At 47.9% G+C, this 20109-nt stretch overlaps 1 protein-coding gene across 1 annotated transcript in view; it reads left to right on the plus strand.

The window, feature by feature from the left end:
• LOC144673668 (IgGFc-binding protein-like) overlaps positions 1 to 20109 on the plus strand; it is an 89925-nt gene that overhangs the window by 33144 nt on the left and 36672 nt on the right. Inside the window, exons 2-5 of the mRNA XM_078535395.1 lie at positions 14389 to 14513; positions 16791 to 16921; positions 17834 to 18115; positions 19603 to 19740. Coding sequence (XP_078391521.1) covers positions 14389 to 14513; positions 16791 to 16921; positions 17834 to 18115; positions 19603 to 19740 — 676 coding nt within the window. The remainder of the gene's footprint in view (positions 1 to 14388; positions 14514 to 16790; positions 16922 to 17833; positions 18116 to 19602; positions 19741 to 20109) is intronic.

A 20109-nucleotide genomic window follows, 5' to 3' on the forward strand; every position in this document is an offset into this window, starting at 1 on the left:
AGTGACTGAGAGACTAAGAGAATGAGAGACTGAGACTGAGTGACTGAGGCTGTGTGATTGAGTGACTGTGAGACTGAGTGACTGAGAGACAGAGTGACTGAGAGACTGAGAGACTGAGACTGAGTGACCGAGGCTGTGTGATTGAATGACTGAGTGACTGAGAGACTGAGTGGCTGAGAAACCAAGTGACTGGGCGACCAAGAGTGTGAGTGACTGAGAGATAGAGTGACTGAGAGACTGAGTAACCGTGAGATTGATTGACTGAGTGACTGAGAGACTGAGAGACTGAGAGACTGAGTGACTGAGAGACTGAGTGGCTGAGAAACCAAGTGACTGGGTGACCCAGAGTCTGAGTGACTGAGAGATAGAGTGACTGAGTGGCTGAGAGACTGAGTGCCTGAGAGACTGAGTGAATGGGTGACCGAGAGACTGAGTGATCGAGAGAGAGAGTGACTGGGTGGCTGAGAGACTGAGAGAATGAGACTAAGTGACTGAGGCTTTGTGATTGAATGACTGAGTGACTGAGAGACTGAATGGCTGAGAAACCAAGTGACTGGGTGACCAAGAGTCTGAGTGACTGAGAGACTGAGTGACTGAGTGACTGAGAACCTGAGTGAATGAGAGATTGAGAGAGTGACTGACTGAGTGACTGAGTGACTGAGAACCTGAGAGAATGAGAGGCTGATTGACTGAGAGACTGCGTGACAGGGAGACTTAGTGACTGAGTGACGAAGAGACTGAGTGGCCAGATGTCTGAGTGACTGAGTGAGTGAGACCGAATGATTGTGAATGAGACCCGGAGTGACTGAGAGACTGAGTGACTGAGAGACTGAAGGACTGAGGGACAGAGTCACTGAGAGACCAAGTGACTGAGAGTCTGAGAGGCTGAAAACCGGACTGTCTGGGAGGCTGATTGGCTGAGAAACTGCGTGACAGGGAGACTTAGTGACTGAGTGACTGAGTGAGACTGAATGAATGTGTGACTGAGAGACTGAGAACTGAGTGACTGAGAGACTGAGACTGAGTGACTGAGGCTGTGTGATTGAGTGACTGAGTGACTGAGAGACTGAGTGACTGGATGACTGAGAGTCTGAGAGACTGAGAGATTGAGTGACTGAGTGACTGAGAGACTGAGTGACTGAGTGACTGTGAGATTGAGAGACTGAGTGACTGAGAGGCTGAGTGACTGAGAGACTGACTGACTGAGGAACCGATTGACTGAGTGACTGAGTTACTGAGTGACTGAGTGACTGATTGCATGAGAGATTGCGAGACTGACTGACTGAGTGACCAAAAGACAGAGTGGCCAGATGTCTGAGTGACTGAGTGAGTGAGACCAAATAACTGTGAATGATAGGCTGAGTGACTGAGAGACAGAGACTGAGTGACTGAGGCTGCGTGATTGAGTGACTAAGTGACTGAGTGACTGAGAGACTGAGTGACTGAGAGACTGAGAGACTGAGAGACTGAGTCACTGAGAGACCAAGTGACTGAGAGTCTGAGAGTCTGAAAACCGGAATGACTGGGAGGCTGATTGACTGAGAAGCTGCGTGACAGGGAGACTTAGTGACTGAGTGACCAACAGACTGTGGCCAGATGTCTGATTGACTGAGTGAGTGAGACTGAATGACTGTGTGATTGAGAAACTGAGTGACTGAGAGACGGAGACTGAGTGACTGAGAAACAGAGACTGAGTGACTGAGGCTTTGTGATTAAGTGACTGAGAAACGGAGTGACTGAGAGACTGAGACTGAGTGACTGAGGCTGTGTGATTGAGTGACTGAGAGAGTGAGAGACTGAGGCTGTGTGATTGAGTGACTGAGTGACAGAGAGACTGAGTGACTGAGAGAATGAGAGACTGAGTGATTGAGAAACTGAGTGATTGAGAAGCTGAGTGACCGAGAGATTGAGGGACTGAGTGACTGAGAGACTGAGTGACCATGAGTTTGTGTGACTGAGGGACTGAGAGATTGCTTGACTGAGTGACTGAGAGACTGAGAATGAGTGACTGTTTGATTGAGTGACTGAGAGATTGAGTGAAAATGAGTTTGAGTGAATGAGTGACTGAGAGACTAAGAGACTGAGAGACTGAGAGACTGAGTGACTGAGTGACTTAGTGACTGAGAGACTGAGTGACTGAGAGTCTGAGACTGAGAGACTGTGAGATTGAGTGACTGTGAGATTGAGTGACTGAGTGACTGAGGGACTGAGTGACTGAGACACTGAGTGAATGAGAGAATTAGAGACTGAGTCTCTGAAAGACCAAGTGACTGAGAGTCTGAGAGACTGAAAACCAGAGTGACTGGGAGGCTGATTGAGAGACTGCGTGACAGGGACACTTAGTGACTGAGTGACCAAGAGAATGAGTGGCCAGATGTGCGAGTGACTGAGTGCGTGAGACCGAATGACTATGTGAATGAGAGGCTGAGGGACTGAGAGACTGAGACTGAATGACTGAGAGACTGAGACTGAGTGACTGAGGCTGTGTGATTGAGTGACTGAGAGACTGAGAGACTGAGACTGAGTGACTGAGGCTGTGTGATTGAGTGACTGAGTGACCGAGAGTGTGAGTGACTGAGTGCTTGAGTGACTGAGCAACTGAGAGACTGATTGACTGTGAGACTGAGAGACTGAGAGACTGAGAGACTGAGTGACTGAGTGACTGAGAGACTGAGAGACTGAGAGACTGAGGCTGAGTGACTGAGGCTGTGTGATTGAGTGACTGAGAGACTGAGTGACTGAGAGACTGAGTGACTGAGTGACTGAGAGACTGAGTGACTGAGAGACTGTGTGACTGAGTGACTGAGGCTGTGTGATTGAGTGACTGAGAGACTAAGAGAATGAGAGACTGAGACTGAGTGACTGAGGCTGTGTGATTGAGTGACTGTGAGACTGAGTGACTGAGAGACAGAGTGACTGAGAGACTGAGAGACTGAGACTGAGTGACCGAGGCTGTGTGATTGAATGACTGAGAGGCTGAGACTGAGAGATTGAGTGACTGAGTGACTGAGAGACTGAGTAAATAGGAGGCTGAGACTGAGTGACAGAGGCTGTGTGATTGAGTGACTGAGAGACTGAGCCACTGAGAGACCAAGTGACTGAGAGACTCAGTGGCTGAGAAACCAAGTGACTCGGTGACCGAGAGTCTGAGTGACTGAGTGACTGAGAGACTGAGTGACTGTGAAATTGAGTGACTGAGTGACTGAGAGACTGAGTGACTGAGAGACTGGGAGACTGAGTGACTGGGAGACTGGGAGACTGAGGCTGAGTGACTGAGGCTGTGTGATTGAGTGACTGAGAGACTGAGAGAATGAGAGACTGAGAGGCTGAGAGGCTGAGACTGAGTGACTGAGTGACTGAGAGACTGAGACTGAGAGATTGAGTGACTGAGTGACTGAGAGACTGAGTAAATAGGAGGCTGAGACTGAGTGACAGAGGCTGTGTGATTGAGTGACTGAGAGATTGAGTGACAGCGTGACTGAGAGACTGAGAGACTGAAAACAAGAGTGACTGGGAGGCTGATTGACTGAGAGACTGAGTGACTGAGAGGCTGAGACTGATGACTGAGTGACTGAGAGACTGAGTAACTGAGACACTGAGACTGAGTGACTGAGGCTGTTTGATTGAGTGACTGAGTGACCGAGAGACTGAGAGACTGAGAGACTGAGACTGAGTGACTGAGGCTGTTTGATTGAGTGACTGAGTGACCGAGAGACTGAGAGACTGAGACTGAGTGACTGAGGCTGTGTGATTGAGTGACTAAGAGTCTGAGAGACTGAGACTGAGTGATTGAGACTGTGTGATTGAGTGACTGAGTGACTGTGAGACTGAATGACTGAGAGACCGAGTTACTGAGAGACCAAGTGATTGAGTGACTAACAAACTGAGAGACCGAGTGATTGAGTGAGTAAGAAACTGAGTGACTAAGAAACTGAGTGGCAGAGAGACTGCGAATGAGTGACTGACAGACAGAGACTGTGTGACTGAGGCTGTGTGATTGGGTGAGTGAATGGCTGAGAGACTGAGTGACTGAGAGACTGAGTGACTGGGTGACCAAGAGACTGAGTGACAGAGAGATTGAGTGACTGAGTGACTGAGAGACTCAGTGGCTAAGAAACCAAGTGACATGGTGACCGAGAGTCTGAGTGACTGAGGGACTGAGAGACTGAGTGACTGAGTTTGAGTGACTGTGACTGAGAGACTGAGAAACGTTGTGACTGAATGACTGAGTGACTGAGAGACTGAGTGACTGAGAACCTGACTGAATGAGAGGCTGATTGACTGAGAGAATGCGTGAAAGGGAGACTTAGTGACTGAGTAACCAACGGACTGACTGGCCAGATGTCTGAGTGACTGAGTGATTGAGACCAAATGACTGTGTGAATGAGAGGCTGAGAGACTGAGACTGAGTGACTGAGGCTGTGTGATTGAGTGACTGAGCGAATGAGGGACTGTGTAACTGAAAGACTGAGTGTCAGTGAGATTGAGTGACTGAGTGTCTGAGAGGCTGATACTGAGTGACTGAGGCTGTGTTATTCAGTGACTGAGTGACCGAGAGTCTGAGTGACTGAGAGCTTGAGTGACTGTGTGACTGAGTGACTGAGAGACTGAGTGACTGTGAGATTGAGTGACTGAGTGACTGAGAGACTGAGTGACTGAGAGACTGAGAGACTGAGACTGAGTGACTGAGAGACTGAGTTACTGAGAGACCAAGTGACTGAGAGTCTGTGAGACTGAGTGACTGAGAGACTGAGTAACTGAGAGACTGCGTGACTGAGAAACTGCGTGACAGGGAGACTTAGTGACTGATTGACTAAGAGACTGTAGCCAGATGTCTGAATGACTGAGTGAGTGAGACTGAATGACTGTGTGACTGAGAGACTGAGTGACTGAATGACTGTGTGACTGAGAGACTGAGAGACTGAGTGACTGAGTAACTGAGAGACAGAGTAACTGAGAGGCTGAGACTGTGACTGAGGCCGTGTGATTGACTGACTGAGATATTGAGTGACTGAGTGACTGAGTGACTGAGTAACTGAGAGACTGAGTAACTGAGAGACTGAACCTGAGTCACTGAGGCCGTTTGATTGAGTGACTGAGTGACTGAGAGACTGAGAGACTGAGACTGAGTGACTGAGGCTGTGTGATTGAGTGACTGAGTGACTGAGGCTGTGTGATTGAGTGACTGAGTGACTGAGAGTCTGAGAGACTGAAAACCTGAGTGACTGGGAGGCTGATTGACTGAGAGACTGCGTGACAGGGAGACTTATTGACCAAGAGACTGTGGCCAGATGTCTGAGTGACTGTGAGTGAGACTGAATGACTGTGTGACTGAGAAACTGAGAGACTGAGTGACTGAGAGACTGAGACTGAGTGACTGAGGCTTTGTGATTGAGTGATTGAGTGACTGAGTGACTGGGAGACTGAGTGACTGAGAGACAGACTGAGTGACTGAGGCTGTGTGATTGAGTGACTGAGAGACTGAGTGACTGAGTGACTGGGACTGAGTGACTGAGACTACGATTGAGTGACTGAGTGGCTGAGAGACTGAGAGACTGGGTGACTGAGTGACTGAGAGACTGAGTGACTGGGTGACTGAGAGACTGAGTGACTGAGAGACTGAGTGACTGAGAGACTGGGACTGAGTGACTGAGACTGTGATTGAGTGACTGAGTGACTGAGTGGCTGAGAGACTGAGTGACTGAGAGACTGATTGGCTGAGAGCCTGATTGACTGAGAGATTAAGTGACTGAGTGGCTGAGTGACTGAGTGACTGAGAGATTGAGTGGCTGAGAGCCTGATTGACTGAGAGATTGAGTGACTGAGTAGCTGAGTGACTGAGTGACTGAGAGACTAAGTGACCACGAGTGAATGAGAAGTAATCCAGAGACCAATGATTGGCTACCTTTGAGAATGAGTGTTCAAGTGACCTTGACTGAGTGACCAAGATAACGAGTGAGTGAATACCTGAAGGGTGAGTGCCTGAATGACGAGTTAGAGCCTGTTATTGATCAGATATTGTGTTAGAGCTGCTGATATTGATCAGATATTCATTTTAAGCCCTTGATATTGATCAGATTTTGAATTAGAGCCTCTGACACTGATCAAATATTGAGTTAGGGCCTGTTATTGAGCAGATGTTGCATTAAAGCCATTGTCCTTCAAGAAAATAAAATATAATTCCATCATCAAAACGGGTGCATATCAATAAGGTTCGTATTTCAAGTCAATAGCGAGAGAGTCAATAACTCCTTGAATAATAAAAGGCCTGACACAATTCCCCCAGGAATATTAATATGATTATAACTTGGAGAGAATCCAGGTGGTGATAAAAATCCTGGAAGAAAATAATAACATTTCGCAAATGACACCAGAACAATGAATCATTGATGAACCATGGCCTCATGGATAGAAAAGGCCTCAGTCACTGGGTATCATGTCCCCAAGTTAGGCAGAGTTTGTTGAGGAGTGTTATTTGTATAAAACACTAATGGGCTCTTGCTGTAGGGACCACAGTTGTCAGGATAAGGGGGCGGCCCTTTAGGGCTCAGATGAGGAGAAATGTTTTTTCTCAGAGGCTTGAGAATCTTTGGAATTCTCTACCCCAGGGAGTTGTAGAAACTCCAGTTGTTCAGTAGACACGGGGCTGAGATCGATGCGTGATTGGAGGCTCGGGGGATGGAGGGCAAGAGTAGATTTCATGGCAGAGTAGGTTTGAGTTTCCACCCCTTTCTCCCTTGTTCCGAATGAACTTTAAGCGAGGTCGATTGGGAGAGAAATGCTTACAATACATATGGAAATTTAATTACAGGAATACAAACTCTTTCGAGTTATCAACAGTCACAGATTGCAACTCTTTCGAGTACAATCACAGTTCTTGGTTTTCCGGGAGTGGGACATGAACCCACAACCCTCTGATTCAAAGGCGAGGGTGCTATGAACTGAGCCACAGCTGACACCTCTCGCAAGAATTCAAAGTCGGAGCCAAGTCTCACCCCCGCTAATTGCCAGTTAGATTGGAAGCCGAGCAGCCTCCTCTTTGGCTCGGAGCCCTGCTGACTGTGAGATGATCCGCCGAAAAAGGCATAGAATTCTCTGAGGGTTTGGCAGGACAGACCCTGAGAGTTGGCAACCTCACACTCTGTCCTTGACTATGTTCAAGATTGAGGTGGAGAGCTTCTGGGGCACTAGGGGATGGGGCCGGAGAGTGGATTTGATGCAGCAATGATCTTATGGAGTGGAGGAGCGGGCTCCAATGCTTTAAGGTCTCCTCCTTTTCCCGTTTCTTACCTTCGTGTTGAACTTTTAAGGCGGACTGATTAGGGAAAGGGTCTGTATTTGCGGGGGGGGGGGGGGAGTAGCTACAAGAGTTCAATGTTGAAATCCATTTTTACCTTGGCTAGTTGCCTGTCAGGTCACAAGAGCAGCCTTCCCTTTGGTTCGAGGTGGTGCTGGCTGTGAGACGATCCGCCTGTCACCAAGCAAACTCTTCCGCACATTATATAGCGGCCCCCGCAGCGATTCTGCTGCAGCCGGAGCGATGTCAATCGACCATTGTCCATTTCCAACACCTGGACACGGCGCCATGTTTCACAGAGACCCACTTCTGTTACTCAAAGCATTTAAACCACAAAGGGGCGAAACAATGATCCATAGAAAGAGCATGTCAGAGCCAGAAACATAATCTCATGGGGAGTGGTGCTCACTGCCAATCAGCGGAAAACACCGCGGGCCAATTTCAAACCAGTCCTGTTCACCGCACCAACATTTCACCTGTTTCCAACCCGCGCGGTGTTGGCTACGGGGCTGAACATTTCAATAAAACTTAGCAAATAATTAGAAATTAAGCCCAAACACAGACAGTCAGCAGAAGGATCGACACTTAGGCCGAATTACACGCAGGAATTTCTGATTTGACAGTTATTAATCAGTTTAGTGTCGAGCGGTGAAATTAATTCCTTGGTCTATTCGACATAATTATTCTCGAAATGCAATCTCCTGAGTTTAGCTAGAGGCTGAGATTAGGGAACATCCAATTTTTAACTGTGAGATGTGGATGAATAAAATGATGACAGTGATCACAAATAGAAACCAGCCGATGTGAAAAGATATCGCCACTGGAACGATTGATTGAATCGATCCTTAATAATTAATTCTGACTAAACCTGATTATGAAAGTCTTATTACATAACGCGGGCATGTTTAACCCAACTTTGTGAGCGATGGCTGTCATTCAAACACGCATCAAGTTTCAAACCCATTAATAGGGTGTAACCCGAAACTGCCAAAGGCATCCGTGCAAATTCCTAGCAATTGATTCATTCCGACTGTTAAAGTGGGCCAACATTTTTCAGGGGCTGTTGGCGCGAACCGGGAATCCGGGGAGCGTTGTTGAAATTTCTGGGTGCGCCCGGAAACGTCAAAACTTAACAAGGTAGCAGCACATATAAATTTTAAAAAACTGCAGGACCGCTCAGCACAATCAGCATTTCATTGCGAGGTAAGGCAACCTTCATTTGTTGATGCTTAATGACAATTTAAATATCATGGGGACATTTGTCAATGGGACGGTGCTCACCGGGCGCTAGGCCGAAGCGCTTCCTTCTATCAGTGAATGTAATCCAACCCCCACCTCCTGTCACTTTCCGTAAACTAAGCAATGTTGCCCATTAAGATTACTGGAACAGGACGGGGATGGGGGGGGTGGGGGGGTAGTGGGGGTGCATTTCGTTCCATAAAGCCGCTCCGTCATTCAATGGGACCGCGACTGATCTCCGCGCTGACTTCAAAATCTATCAGTCTCATTCGCAACGTTATTAACAACAAACTCAACATCAGTTGTCAGCTTTAATTAGGTTTTAATTTCAATCTTGACGCCTGTTCCTTTGGTTCTGGGTTGAGGTCTATTTCTCGATAGATCCGTTACTGAAGTCATGTTAACTTGCGGCTTTTACTCTTGTTATTTCGTTCACACGCATTAACAACTGAAATTAGAACTGCGGTTGACCATAAATACAACGGATGATACCAATTTAAAGCAATTTACCTCGTTAAACCTGTCCAGTTACACTCGTTCAATTTTTTTGGTGAGATCGCACCTGGAGTACCGTGTGCAGTTTTGGTCTCCACATTTTAGAAAGGGTATTGGAGACGGTGCAGTGAAGGTTCACTAGACTGGTCCCCGGGATGAGGGGGTTCTCCTATGATGAGAGGCTGAGTAAATTGGGTCTATGTTCTCTGGAATTTGGAAGAATCAGAGCTGATCTCATTGAAACCTACAAGATTCTGAAGGGCTTTGATGGGGTGGACGCTGAGAGATTGTTTCCTCTGGTCGGGGAGTCTAAGACGTGGGGGCACAGACTCAGGGTAAGGGGCTGATCATTTGGGACTGAGATGAGGAGAAATTTCTTCATACAAAGGGTTGTGAATCTTTGGAACTCTCTACCCCAGAGGGTTGTGGATGCTCCATGGTTGAATACATATAAAGCCGGGATGGACAGATTTTTAGTGTCTCGGGGGATTAAGGGATTATGGGGAGCGGGCGGGTAAATGGAGTTGAAGCCCAAGATCAGGAATGATCATATTGAATGGCGGAGCAGTTTTGACGGGCCGAATGGTCTACTCCACCTCTTATTCCTTATATTCTTCCGTTTAATGAAGGATCTGAATTAAAGATGAGCAATTTTTAACTTGTGCATCGTTACCGGGAAGCTGTTCCCATAACAATAGGGCAAGAGCAGCTGTTTGTCTATCTAGGCACACATCTTCTTCAATATGGCTTCTGTAGCGTGAGGCAATTGGCCTTTATCCCTTAGAGTTCAGAAGAATGAGAGGTGATCTTATTGAAACAGATAAGATTCTGAGGGGCGCTTGACAGGGTGGATAGTGAGAGGGTGTTCCCCCTCGTGAGGGAATCTAGAACTAGGGGGCACGGTACAAAAATAAAGGCTCTCCCAAGGCAGAGATGAGAAGAAACGTTTTCTCTCGGAGGGTCGTGAGCCGATGGAACTCTCTCCCCCAGGGAGCGGTGGAGGCTGGGCCATTGAAACATTTTGAAGGCAGAGGTAGGCCGATTCTTCGCGAAGAAGGGAGTCAAAGGTTAGCGGGAATTGAGACACAATCAGATCAGCCATGACCTTACTGAATGGTGAAGCAGGCTCGAGGGGCCGAATGGCCTCCTCCTGCTCCTAATTCGTATGTTGGTATGTGCGGTTTGTGTCGGAAGACAGAACTCAAATAAAGCTTTCGCTTGATGAATTGGAACATATTTTTCCTCCTCCGGTTTCCTCCGGTTCCCAGTGTAGTTTTTTTCCTCTCTGTAGAGGGTTTTTCCTTCTGTCTCTCCGCGCTTCCCGTGAGTGCATATTACCTTGAGCCTCCAATGTCTCGCTGAGGCAATTTAGACACTTCCCTGTAAAGTCGTTTACAGGCCACTCAACCTCTCCTGTGATTGCTTTCAACTCTGCTAAATACAAATCCATCCTTCGATTCCTTAGCCCCGAGCAGGTTAAATGCAGAGCATCTGGGCCCACTTTCCCAACCGGGAATAATCACTGGTCAGTTTCTGTCACTGTGCGGATTTGAGGAATAAACCCTGCTTACAGATTGAAGGTGGTGTTGGAAACTCAGATGCACCAACCCTGCCACACACGTTGTCTTCCTTCAAACCGACTAAAACCCGAAAGATTAACAGTTCGAATAGAGCTGACCGGTTGGTTTAAAATATCTCTTTCGATAATTTAAGAGAAAAGAACCCATCCTCTTATTCGCCTTAACCTTGTAAACACAACTTGAAATGCCAAGGGGGAGTTTAGACTATTAAACATACGGGTCTCCTCCCCACCCCCCTCAGTGTCGTTTCAAAGTCTTTGCGAATGAAATTGGGAATTTTGATTTGAACTCATCAGATTTGCCCTGCACTTGCGCCACCTGCTGCTGAGAAAGCGACACAACTTTGGGATCGGTGGCAATTGCGTTAGTTATAGAAACACTAGGCTGATTCAAAGCGAAGACACGACCAGGAAGATGTTTTCTGGGGGAAAAAAAAAACAGGCAGCGGGGTTTTATTGAAGGTGCAGTAATGAAATGTGACACTTGGTCCAAATCACGCCACAATTACAAAGAAGGGTGAATAAAACCGCGGCAGGATTATATGGCCCTAGCGTTTAAAAATTCACAGAAATTGTAAGAGGATGTTGGTCAACACCTTTGCGATTTCTGAAGAAACGAAATGCCCACGGGCGATTTTGCCTCGGTGTGGCCAGAACTGGAGTACTGTGCAAGGTTTTGGTCCCATTGTTTGAAAGAGCATGTAATTGCATTAGAAACTGTTCAGAGAAGGTTCACTCGACTCATTTGTGGGATGAGCAGCTTATCTTATCGAGGAAAGGGTAAGCAGGTTGGGCCTGTACCCAGCCGAGTTTAGAAGAATGAGAGGTGAACTTATTTGAAAATGCAAGGCCCTGAGGGGACTTCGCGGGGTGGGTATCAGGAGAATGTTTCCTCCTGTGGGAGAGACTGGAACTGGCACAGTTTAAAAAACGAGGGGCTTCACTTTTAAGATGGAGGAGGAGAGAATTTGTTCTCTCAGAGAGTCGTGGGCCTGTGGGATTCTATTCACCAGAGAGCAGTGGAGGTCGGGTCATTGAGTAGATTCAAGGCTGAGTTAGAGAGATTTTTGATAGCTGAGGGGTTAAAGGGTTATTGGGGGAGGGGTGCAGGCAGGAAAGTGGAGTTAAGGTCACAATCAGATCAGTTATGACCTTATTGAATGGCGGTGTAGGGTTTACGAGGCAAATGGTCTGCTCCTGCTCCAAAGTCCTGTGTTAGTACTTTCGAATGTTGTCTTGTGACTATGCTGAGTCCCAGCAATAATACCCATGTTGGGAACTCACCAGCCTTAGTATCCACACGGGCGCCCATGAATGGTGGTCCTATTCTGATTTATTGCTGCTCATGACCGAATATTTCGAATGCAGGAGGGTTAGTGGCGAGGTTAGTGCACATCTGGAATTTTTTTCCTCAATGCATCAAAGTGGCAGCTCCGTTTAACGTACGTCACTGAAGGAACCCATTCGGCTCATTGTATCTGTGCTAGCTGGAAAAGAATTACCCTGTGTAATCCCACTTTCCATCACATGCTCTTTCTCCCTCCTGGTTATGCATTTCAGATGTTTTTTTTAATGTGATGAGGGTTTTAGTCTCTACCACCCTTTCAGACGGTGAGTTCCAGATCCCCACAATCATCTGGATAAAAAGAATCTCCTCAACTTCAGCCTAATCCTTCTACCAATTATTTGCATCTCTGCCTCCGGGTTATTGACCTCTCTGCAATGGGAATAGGCCTTTCCTACCCAATATTCACGATGCATTTCATTCAGCACAATTTAACCTTCTCTCAGCCTCCTCTGCTTCAAAGAGTCTAACCCCAGCAGGTCCACTCTTTCCTCATAGCTAATGTTCTCAATTTCTGGCCACACCCTCGTGAATCATCTCTGCAACCATTTTTAAAACTTCTATCACGGGATGTGGGCGTCACATATAAGATCAGTATTTCTTGCCCATCCCTAACTACCCTTGAACTGAGTGCCTTGCTCAGCCATTTCAGAGAGGCAGTTAAGAGTCAACCGCATTGCTGTGGGTCTGGAGTCACATGTAAGCCAGACGAGGTAAGGGCAGAAATGTCCTGCCCGAAAGGACTTTAGTGAACCAGATGTTTTTTTTTGAATAATCAGAGAATCAGACAGGTCTACAGCACAGAAAAAGGCCCTTCGGCCCATCGAATCAGCGCCAGTCAAACAAGCACCTAACTATTCTAATCCCATCTCCCAGCACTAGGCCCATAGCCTTGTATGCCATGGCATGGCAAGTGCACATCCAAATACTTCTTAAATGTTATGAGGGTTCATTTCTGATCGTTTCATGGTCGGCATCACAGATGGCGGGCTTTTATATTCCCGATGTATTATTTGAATTAATGGTGGGATTCAATCCGTGTCCCCAGAGCATTAGGCCTCTGGATTAGTGTCCAGTGACATTACTGTTATGGCACTGCCTCCCCACACTTCCTGTAATGTGCCAGCTGTGGCCTAACTAATATTTCAGTGGAACCCAGTGAAGCCTAACACATGCTGGAAGAACAGCACCTCATCTTTTGATGAGGCACTTTGCAGCCTTCTGGAGTCAACAACTTCAGACCATGAACTCTGTCCTCCAATATTAATTGATTTCCCCAAGTGCTTTTCTGCACGTTCTTCTCATGTTTTTGCTTTCAAATTGCAGTGATGTTTATTCTGCTATTAACACCTACTCTGGTTCAATGTTTTGCCTGGTCTGGAGGTTATTAGCTATGAGGAGAGGTTGGAGAAACTCGGATTGTTCTCACTAGAGCGACGGAGATTGGGGGGGCGACTTGATAGAAGTTTACAAAATTATGAGTTGCATGGACAGAGCAGATAGTCAGAAGCTTTTTCCCAGGGTGGAAGAGTCAATTACTAGTGGACGTAGGTTTAAGGTGAGAGGAGAAAACTTTAGAGGAGATGTGCGGGGCAAGTTGTTTATGCAGAGGGTAGTGAGTGTCTGGAATTCGCTGCCAGAGGAGGTGGTGGAAGCAGGTACGATAGTGGTGTTTAAGAGGCAGCTTGACAAATACATGAACAGGGTGGGAATAGAGGGATACGGACCCTGGAAGTGCAAAATGTTTTAGTTGACGGGCAATATGATCGGCGCAGGCTTGGAGGGCCGAAGGGCCTGTTCCTGTGCTGTACTTTTCTTTGTTCTTTGTTTTGTTTCTTTACCACTACGATTCCCACTCTCTTTGCCTTTTTTTCATGACATCTTTATAATTTAATCTCCCCACACCCTCTTATCTATCCCTGACATTCTCTCTTTCTCCACCTGACTCTCCCCCCTTTTTCAACAGCATAAAACCCGTCACATTTCCGTCTCTTTCCAGTTCTGAAGACGAGTCTCCCGGACCCGAAACGTTAACTCTGCTTCTCTCTCCACAGATGCTGCCGGACCTGCTGAGATCTTCCAGCATTTTCTGTTTTTATTCCAATATCTCAAATGCCGGGGCTGAACTATAGTTTTTCCATCTCTGACATCGTGTTTGTAAATCTACACGGGACGTCTTCCATGTGTTTCATCTGCTTTGTATAAAGGAGACCCATAAACTCTACATCCTCGCTAGCTGAGTCCTTACACATGATCGTTAAAAAAAGAAATACATTGATTCTTTACTCTTGCAATCCGTGTCCCGATTTACACAATGCGAACCGTCATTGACCCTTTTCAAGGCTCTACACAGTTGGGGTGGCGCCATTTTCTAGGGAATTACGTAGATCAGTTGTTAATTAATATATTAATTTTTCCCGTTACCTGTTCTAGGGCCGCAATGAAAGAGCTGAAAATGAGATTCATATTCATGTGTTATGGTGAGTATTTCAGAACGTCAGCTTTTACTGTACGTGATTTTATTGCCGTCGTAAATATTATAGACAAACCTTGGAGAGGTAAAGTTAGTATTTGCCCACGGCTGAAATCCTGGAGCCTTGCAGGTGCTGCTGGGAGCGGCGCTTCTCCTAGCCTGCAGGCTCGGAAGGGCCGAATGGCCTTCTCCCGCTCCTAGTTTCTATGTATCGTGTGTAACCTGGGCTTTTCATTCATTGAGTCTTAATTCTTGGTTAGAGAACGTGTCTGCGGCGGTTCCCCTCACTCCCATTTCCCAGTGGCATTCCTAATCCGCTGGGCTCCAAGTCCCGGCCTGTCACCGTAATCCAGGCTCAGGGATTCATAGAACAAAAGCAGAAAATGCTGGGAAAACAAAAAACTCAGCAGGTCCGGCAGGGTCTGTGGAGAGAAGGGGCAGAGATAACGTTTCGAGTCCGTGTGATTCTTCCTGAGAACTGAAGAGAGGTAAGGATGTGGTGAAATGCCTTTATCAGGAATTCATGGATCGGTTTGATCAGCTGAGGGAGGTCCAGCTCCCACTGGATATGATGGTCACTCTCAGGATGGTCAGGAGTTCAGCTTTGGCGGCGAAACTCTCCTTGGCCAATGGGTGCAGCGCTTTCCATTCCGCAACGGGTTTCCATTCGGGCGGAATTGTTTTATTGGCGGGACACGTGTCTCTCCCTGTCCATGTTTTCAAAATAGTCACATCTGTTTCATGGATTTCCTTCTCCCCGCAGCTTTACTCGCGGGAGCGGCAAGATGGGCACATTGTGCGGGTAAGAGGCTTTTATGTGTCGATGTTTATGAAGGGAAAGGAGGGAACGCGATGCGGCCGATTTTAAACCTGCTCAAGTGACATGGTTTCGAGTGAATTAAAATCTGTCACAACTGGGAGGAGAGAGTCCAGAAAACAGGAAGAGAAGAAAGAGAAAGAGTGAGGGCGGAGGGTTGGCGGTGGGTTGGCGGTGGGGGGGTGGGGGGGGGGGAAGAGAGAAAGATCGAGAAAGAGAGAGAGAGCGCGGGAAAGAGAGAGAGAGAGAGAGAGAGCGGGAAAGAGAGAGAGAGAGCGGGAAAGAGAGAGAGAGAGCGGGAAAGAGAGAGAGAGAGCGGGAAAGAGAGAGAGAGAGAGCGGGAAAGAGAGAGAGAGAACGAGAAAGAGAGAGAGAGAGCGGGAAAGAGAGAGAGGGCGGGGGGGGGGGTTGGGGGAGGGGGTGGTGGGTGGTGTGGAAGAGAGAAAGATCGAGAAAGAGAGAGAGAGAGAGCGGGAAAGAGAGAGAGAGAGAGAGCGGGAAAGAGAGAGAGAGAGAGCGGGAAAGAGAGAGAGAGAGAGCGGGAAAGAGAGAGAGAGAGCGGGAAAGAGAGAGAGAGAGCGGGAAAGAGAGAGCGAGAAAGAGAGAGAGAGAGCGGGAAAGAGAGAGAGTGAGGGCGGGGGTGGGGGGGTTGGGGGAGGGGGTGGTGGGTGGTGTGGAAGAGAGAAAGATCGAGAAAGAGAGAGAGAGTGGGAAAGAGAGAGAGAGAGAGCGGGAAAGAGAGAGAGAGAGAGCGGGAAAGAGAGAGAGAGAGAGCAGGAAAGAGAGAGAGAGAGAGAGAGCTGGAAAGAGAGAGAGGGAGAGCTGGAAAGAGAGAGAGCGGGAAAGAGAGAGAGAGAGCGGCAAAGAGAGAGAGAGAGCGGCAAAGAGAGAGAGAGAGAGATCGGGAAAGAGAGAGCGGGAAAGGGAGAAAACGTGTGAGAGAAGTAGAAACGGAGACCTGTGTATAGAGATGGAAGCAAATAGGGGCAGAATCAGTAAAAGAGGAGATGGAAAAGGAGAAATAGATAGAGAAAGAGAGGTAAGGAGGAACTGACAGTAACAAGGAAGGTAAAAGCGATAGAAGAAAGGGATAAACACCATGAGGGGTAGAGGGATTGATAGAATCAAAGTGTGTTCAAATAGAATAAGGGGCAGAGAAAGAGGGAGAGAAAGAGAGATAGACAGAGGGAAACAAAGAGAGAGAGACGCACACTGACACAGACACATAGAGAGAGGCAGAGAGAGAGAGAGACAGAGGGAGGTAGGCGGACAAAGTGAGAGAGAGAGGCGGAGGGGGAGAGACAGAGAGAGAGAGAGAAAGAGAAAAGAAAGAAACAGGCAAGACTGAAAGATAGGACACATAACTAACTTTAACAATCGGGAGAGTGAATCTGATTGGTGAATTCCACTCGTTCCCAGTGGGAAAAGACCCAGCTCACTCTCTCCCCTCTCAGATTTAATTTATAATCCGCTTCACGCCGCCTCCAGCCACGACGGTGCTTGAATTGAAGCGAATATTGAGATGCGCCTCTTATGTCTTCACAGAGGATCACTTCTATCCATTCGGCAGAGAAGTCGGAGATGCCACCAATCCAAAATTGGATGACGGCGGATCACCGGAAATTCCCATTTCAACGACTTTTCCATTCTTCGAAACGTCTTACAACTCCTTATATGTGCGTACATCAGTGGGGTTGGGGTGGGAGAGGGTGGGGGTGGAGGGGAGTTGATATAGGCGAAATCCCCGAGGTTAGTGTGGGGTTAAGATATCCCCCTGCAATATTTTTCTGGGCTGTATTAAACGGTCAACAGACTCACAGGTTAATGTTTAATAGCGTCACAAACACTAAAGTCCTCTCACGGTGCAATACCGGTCATCCAATGTCAACTGAGGTCTCTGCTCTAGAGAGGCTACCGGGACAGAACCTAAAGTAGATTTAACGGAGCTGAAAATGGGAAATGAGGTAAGGATCCAACTCCAATTAATGAGGCAGACACGACACCAAAGAGGAATCGAATTGGGCCCAGTCAGGAACATTGCAAACCGCTTCGGACCTGATGGGGTCCCAGGAGCCCTTGAGCCCATCGGAGCCAACAGTAACTCTTTCGAGTTATCAACAGATCGCATGTAACTCTTTCGAGTACATTCACAGGTCTTGGTTTCCGGGAGTGGGACATGAACCCACAACCTTCTGATTCAAAGGCGAGGGTGCTATGAACTGAGCCACAGCTGAGATGCCCGGCTTCGCGCCATTTGGAAATCAGTGGTTCCCCCACAGTCCCCCACCTCCCGACTTCTCCCCTACCTCCTGCCTTGCTTTAGCACCATTTTCCTCCTCCCGCCCTCTCCCTCGTCGCCCGTTATAAAATCCGGCCTAGCGGGGTTGGGGCGCCCATGGTAGGGGCATCCCATTAAAATCGCTCTCGGGCCGGTGCCTGTCGGAGGAAGCGACAGCTTTGCACAGACTGACTGACGATGAGGATTCTATCCGGTTGAGGTAGATTGTTTTTATTTTTACTGCCAGGCTCTGGCGTGAGAGGCGCTGCCATATATTGTTGAGCTGTTCATTCCAATTGTCCATCCTCAGGTGAACAACAACGGGGTGTTGTCGTTCGGAACACGCGTGTCCCAGTACACCCCCAACACCTTCCCTCTCTCGGACGGCCGCGCGTTCATCGCTCCGTTCTGGGGCGATGTGGACAATCGGATTTCGGGAAACGTCCATTACCGAGGAACCAGGGATGCGAGCCTATTGCAGAGAGCCACCGCCGACGTCAATAAATATGCGCCCGGACTCAGGTTCGAGGCCCAGTGGGTATTTGTCGCCACTTGGGATCGAGTTGCTTTCTACGGATCTCAAACATCAAAGGTGAGGATTCTACTGTCACTAGCCCCCAGGCAGCTGAAGTTCAGTCCAGTCTGGCACCCAAACCGGCTGGAGATCTCAAGCAAACATTTTCCTTTCGTTTACGAGACTCGGGTTGCGAATCCACTCATTGCGCCAAGGACTGAAACATTGTCTATTCGGGCCCCCGAATATCCTCAATTCACACCCCCCCACCCCCCAACCACCCCCCACCCCCGGTCCGCAACAAAAAAATAGACACGCCCCCTAATTTAAATTTCACACAAGAGCCAATGAAAATGGTTGGACTGGAAATTGAGAATGTTTTAATCTTGGGCTAGGTGAAGTTAACCTGAATGTACGTTGTTGGTATTTGTTCAACACCTTGTATATCTGATTGGATAGAGACTGACTGCTATTATTAGATTACGTTCAAGGGTAGAAATGAGATGCCAAACAACATAATCACTGTAGCAAAACATTGATAACCCACCCTACAAACATAAATGTCAGCTCGCTAGTGGTAAACAGCCGATCTGAGTGATGGAAAAGACAGAGAGATATTAATGAAAAAATATATTGAGTGGACGGCCTTGCACTGCAGCAAGGAAAAAGAAATGCTTGCATTTATATAGCGCCTTCCAAGGCCTCCGGGCGCCTCAAAGAGCTTTACAGCCAATGAAGTCACTTTGAAGGGTGGTCATTGGTCACTGATGCAATGTAGTAAATGCGGCAGCCAAATTTGCGTACAGCAAGATCCCACAAGCAGAATGTGGCGATGACATCATTTGGTTGTGTGATTTGTTTATTGGAAGATTAGTATTGACCTCCGGACATTGGGGGAGAACTGCAACAACCCACCCCACCCCCCTCCCCAAAACTCCTCCCCACTCGCCCTTCCGCCCCTCTCTCTCTTCGAAAAGATGCCAAGGGATCTTGGCACCGACCTTACAGGGAAACCGAGCACCTCAGTTGAGTGTCTCACCCAAAAGACAGCACTTGGCAACAGTGGAGCTCAGGATTGCACTGGCGCGTCAGCCGAGGTGATTATGTTCAAGTCGCGGGGCTGGGACCTGAATCCACGACTTTCCGACTCGAGGGCGCCCGAGTGCTGCCCACGGCAGGAGATGTTGGAGCCGGATCCATCCATAGGTGCACATCCCACTGAGATAAGCTCAGAGAAATAAGAGAGAAGGGAGCGGGGCCAAAGGTTAATCACTGCTGTCCACTGGCACACGGTCAGAGTTTAGCCCAACCAACCGGTGCAGATACCTGCCTAACACCCTGTTCATTTTCCAGTTCGATCGCTCTACATATCTAACTTGTGGGGCTGCCATAGTTCAACATTTATGACTATACCGTCCGCTGGATTTCGCTTCCGGTACAACTTCAAACTTTTTTAAGGTTTAGTCACAGTTAACACCAGGGTGTGTAAAGGGAGCGTATTTAGTTTTTATGAATTAGTCAGTATAACTCCGTTTATTCAATGTCACAACCATTTTATGTTCAAGGTTAACAGCTTTCAGGCGGTGTTGATCACGGATGGGTTACAGTCGTTCATTATACTGAACTATGGAGATATCCAATGGACAACCGGGTTAGCGAGTGGCGGCAACGCGCTCACCGGAGTAGGTGGAACAGCGGCACAGGTGAACAGATGTTTGTATGTTTGAACTCTTCGCCCTGTTGCTTCAGGCGAATGAAAACCAGGTGGACCGGAAGCTGACGGAACTGGAGCATCCACCATTCTACCAATGTTGCCTTCAGTTAAAGTCAGTGAGTAGGGATTCGGGAAGACCTGTCAGAGCAATAAGCAGCACAAACAGGGCTTCTCGTCCTCTCCGCGCCCTACGTTTCAGGTCCCCTGAACTTTCATCCTTGGCAACCCCCCCTTCTCCATTCACATTCTGCCCTATGACATTGTCTGCTTCCCTATATACACCGAGAGCATCCATCTCTACCTCTCCACCCCCTCTGGCCTGTCAGGATGCGTCTCCGAAATCCAGTTCTGGGTGAGC

This window comes from Cetorhinus maximus, unplaced genomic scaffold (assembly GCF_964194155.1).
Source record: "Cetorhinus maximus unplaced genomic scaffold, sCetMax3.hap1.1 HAP1_SCAFFOLD_429, whole genome shotgun sequence".
NCBI lineage: Eukaryota > Metazoa > Chordata > Chondrichthyes > Lamniformes > Cetorhinidae > Cetorhinus > Cetorhinus maximus.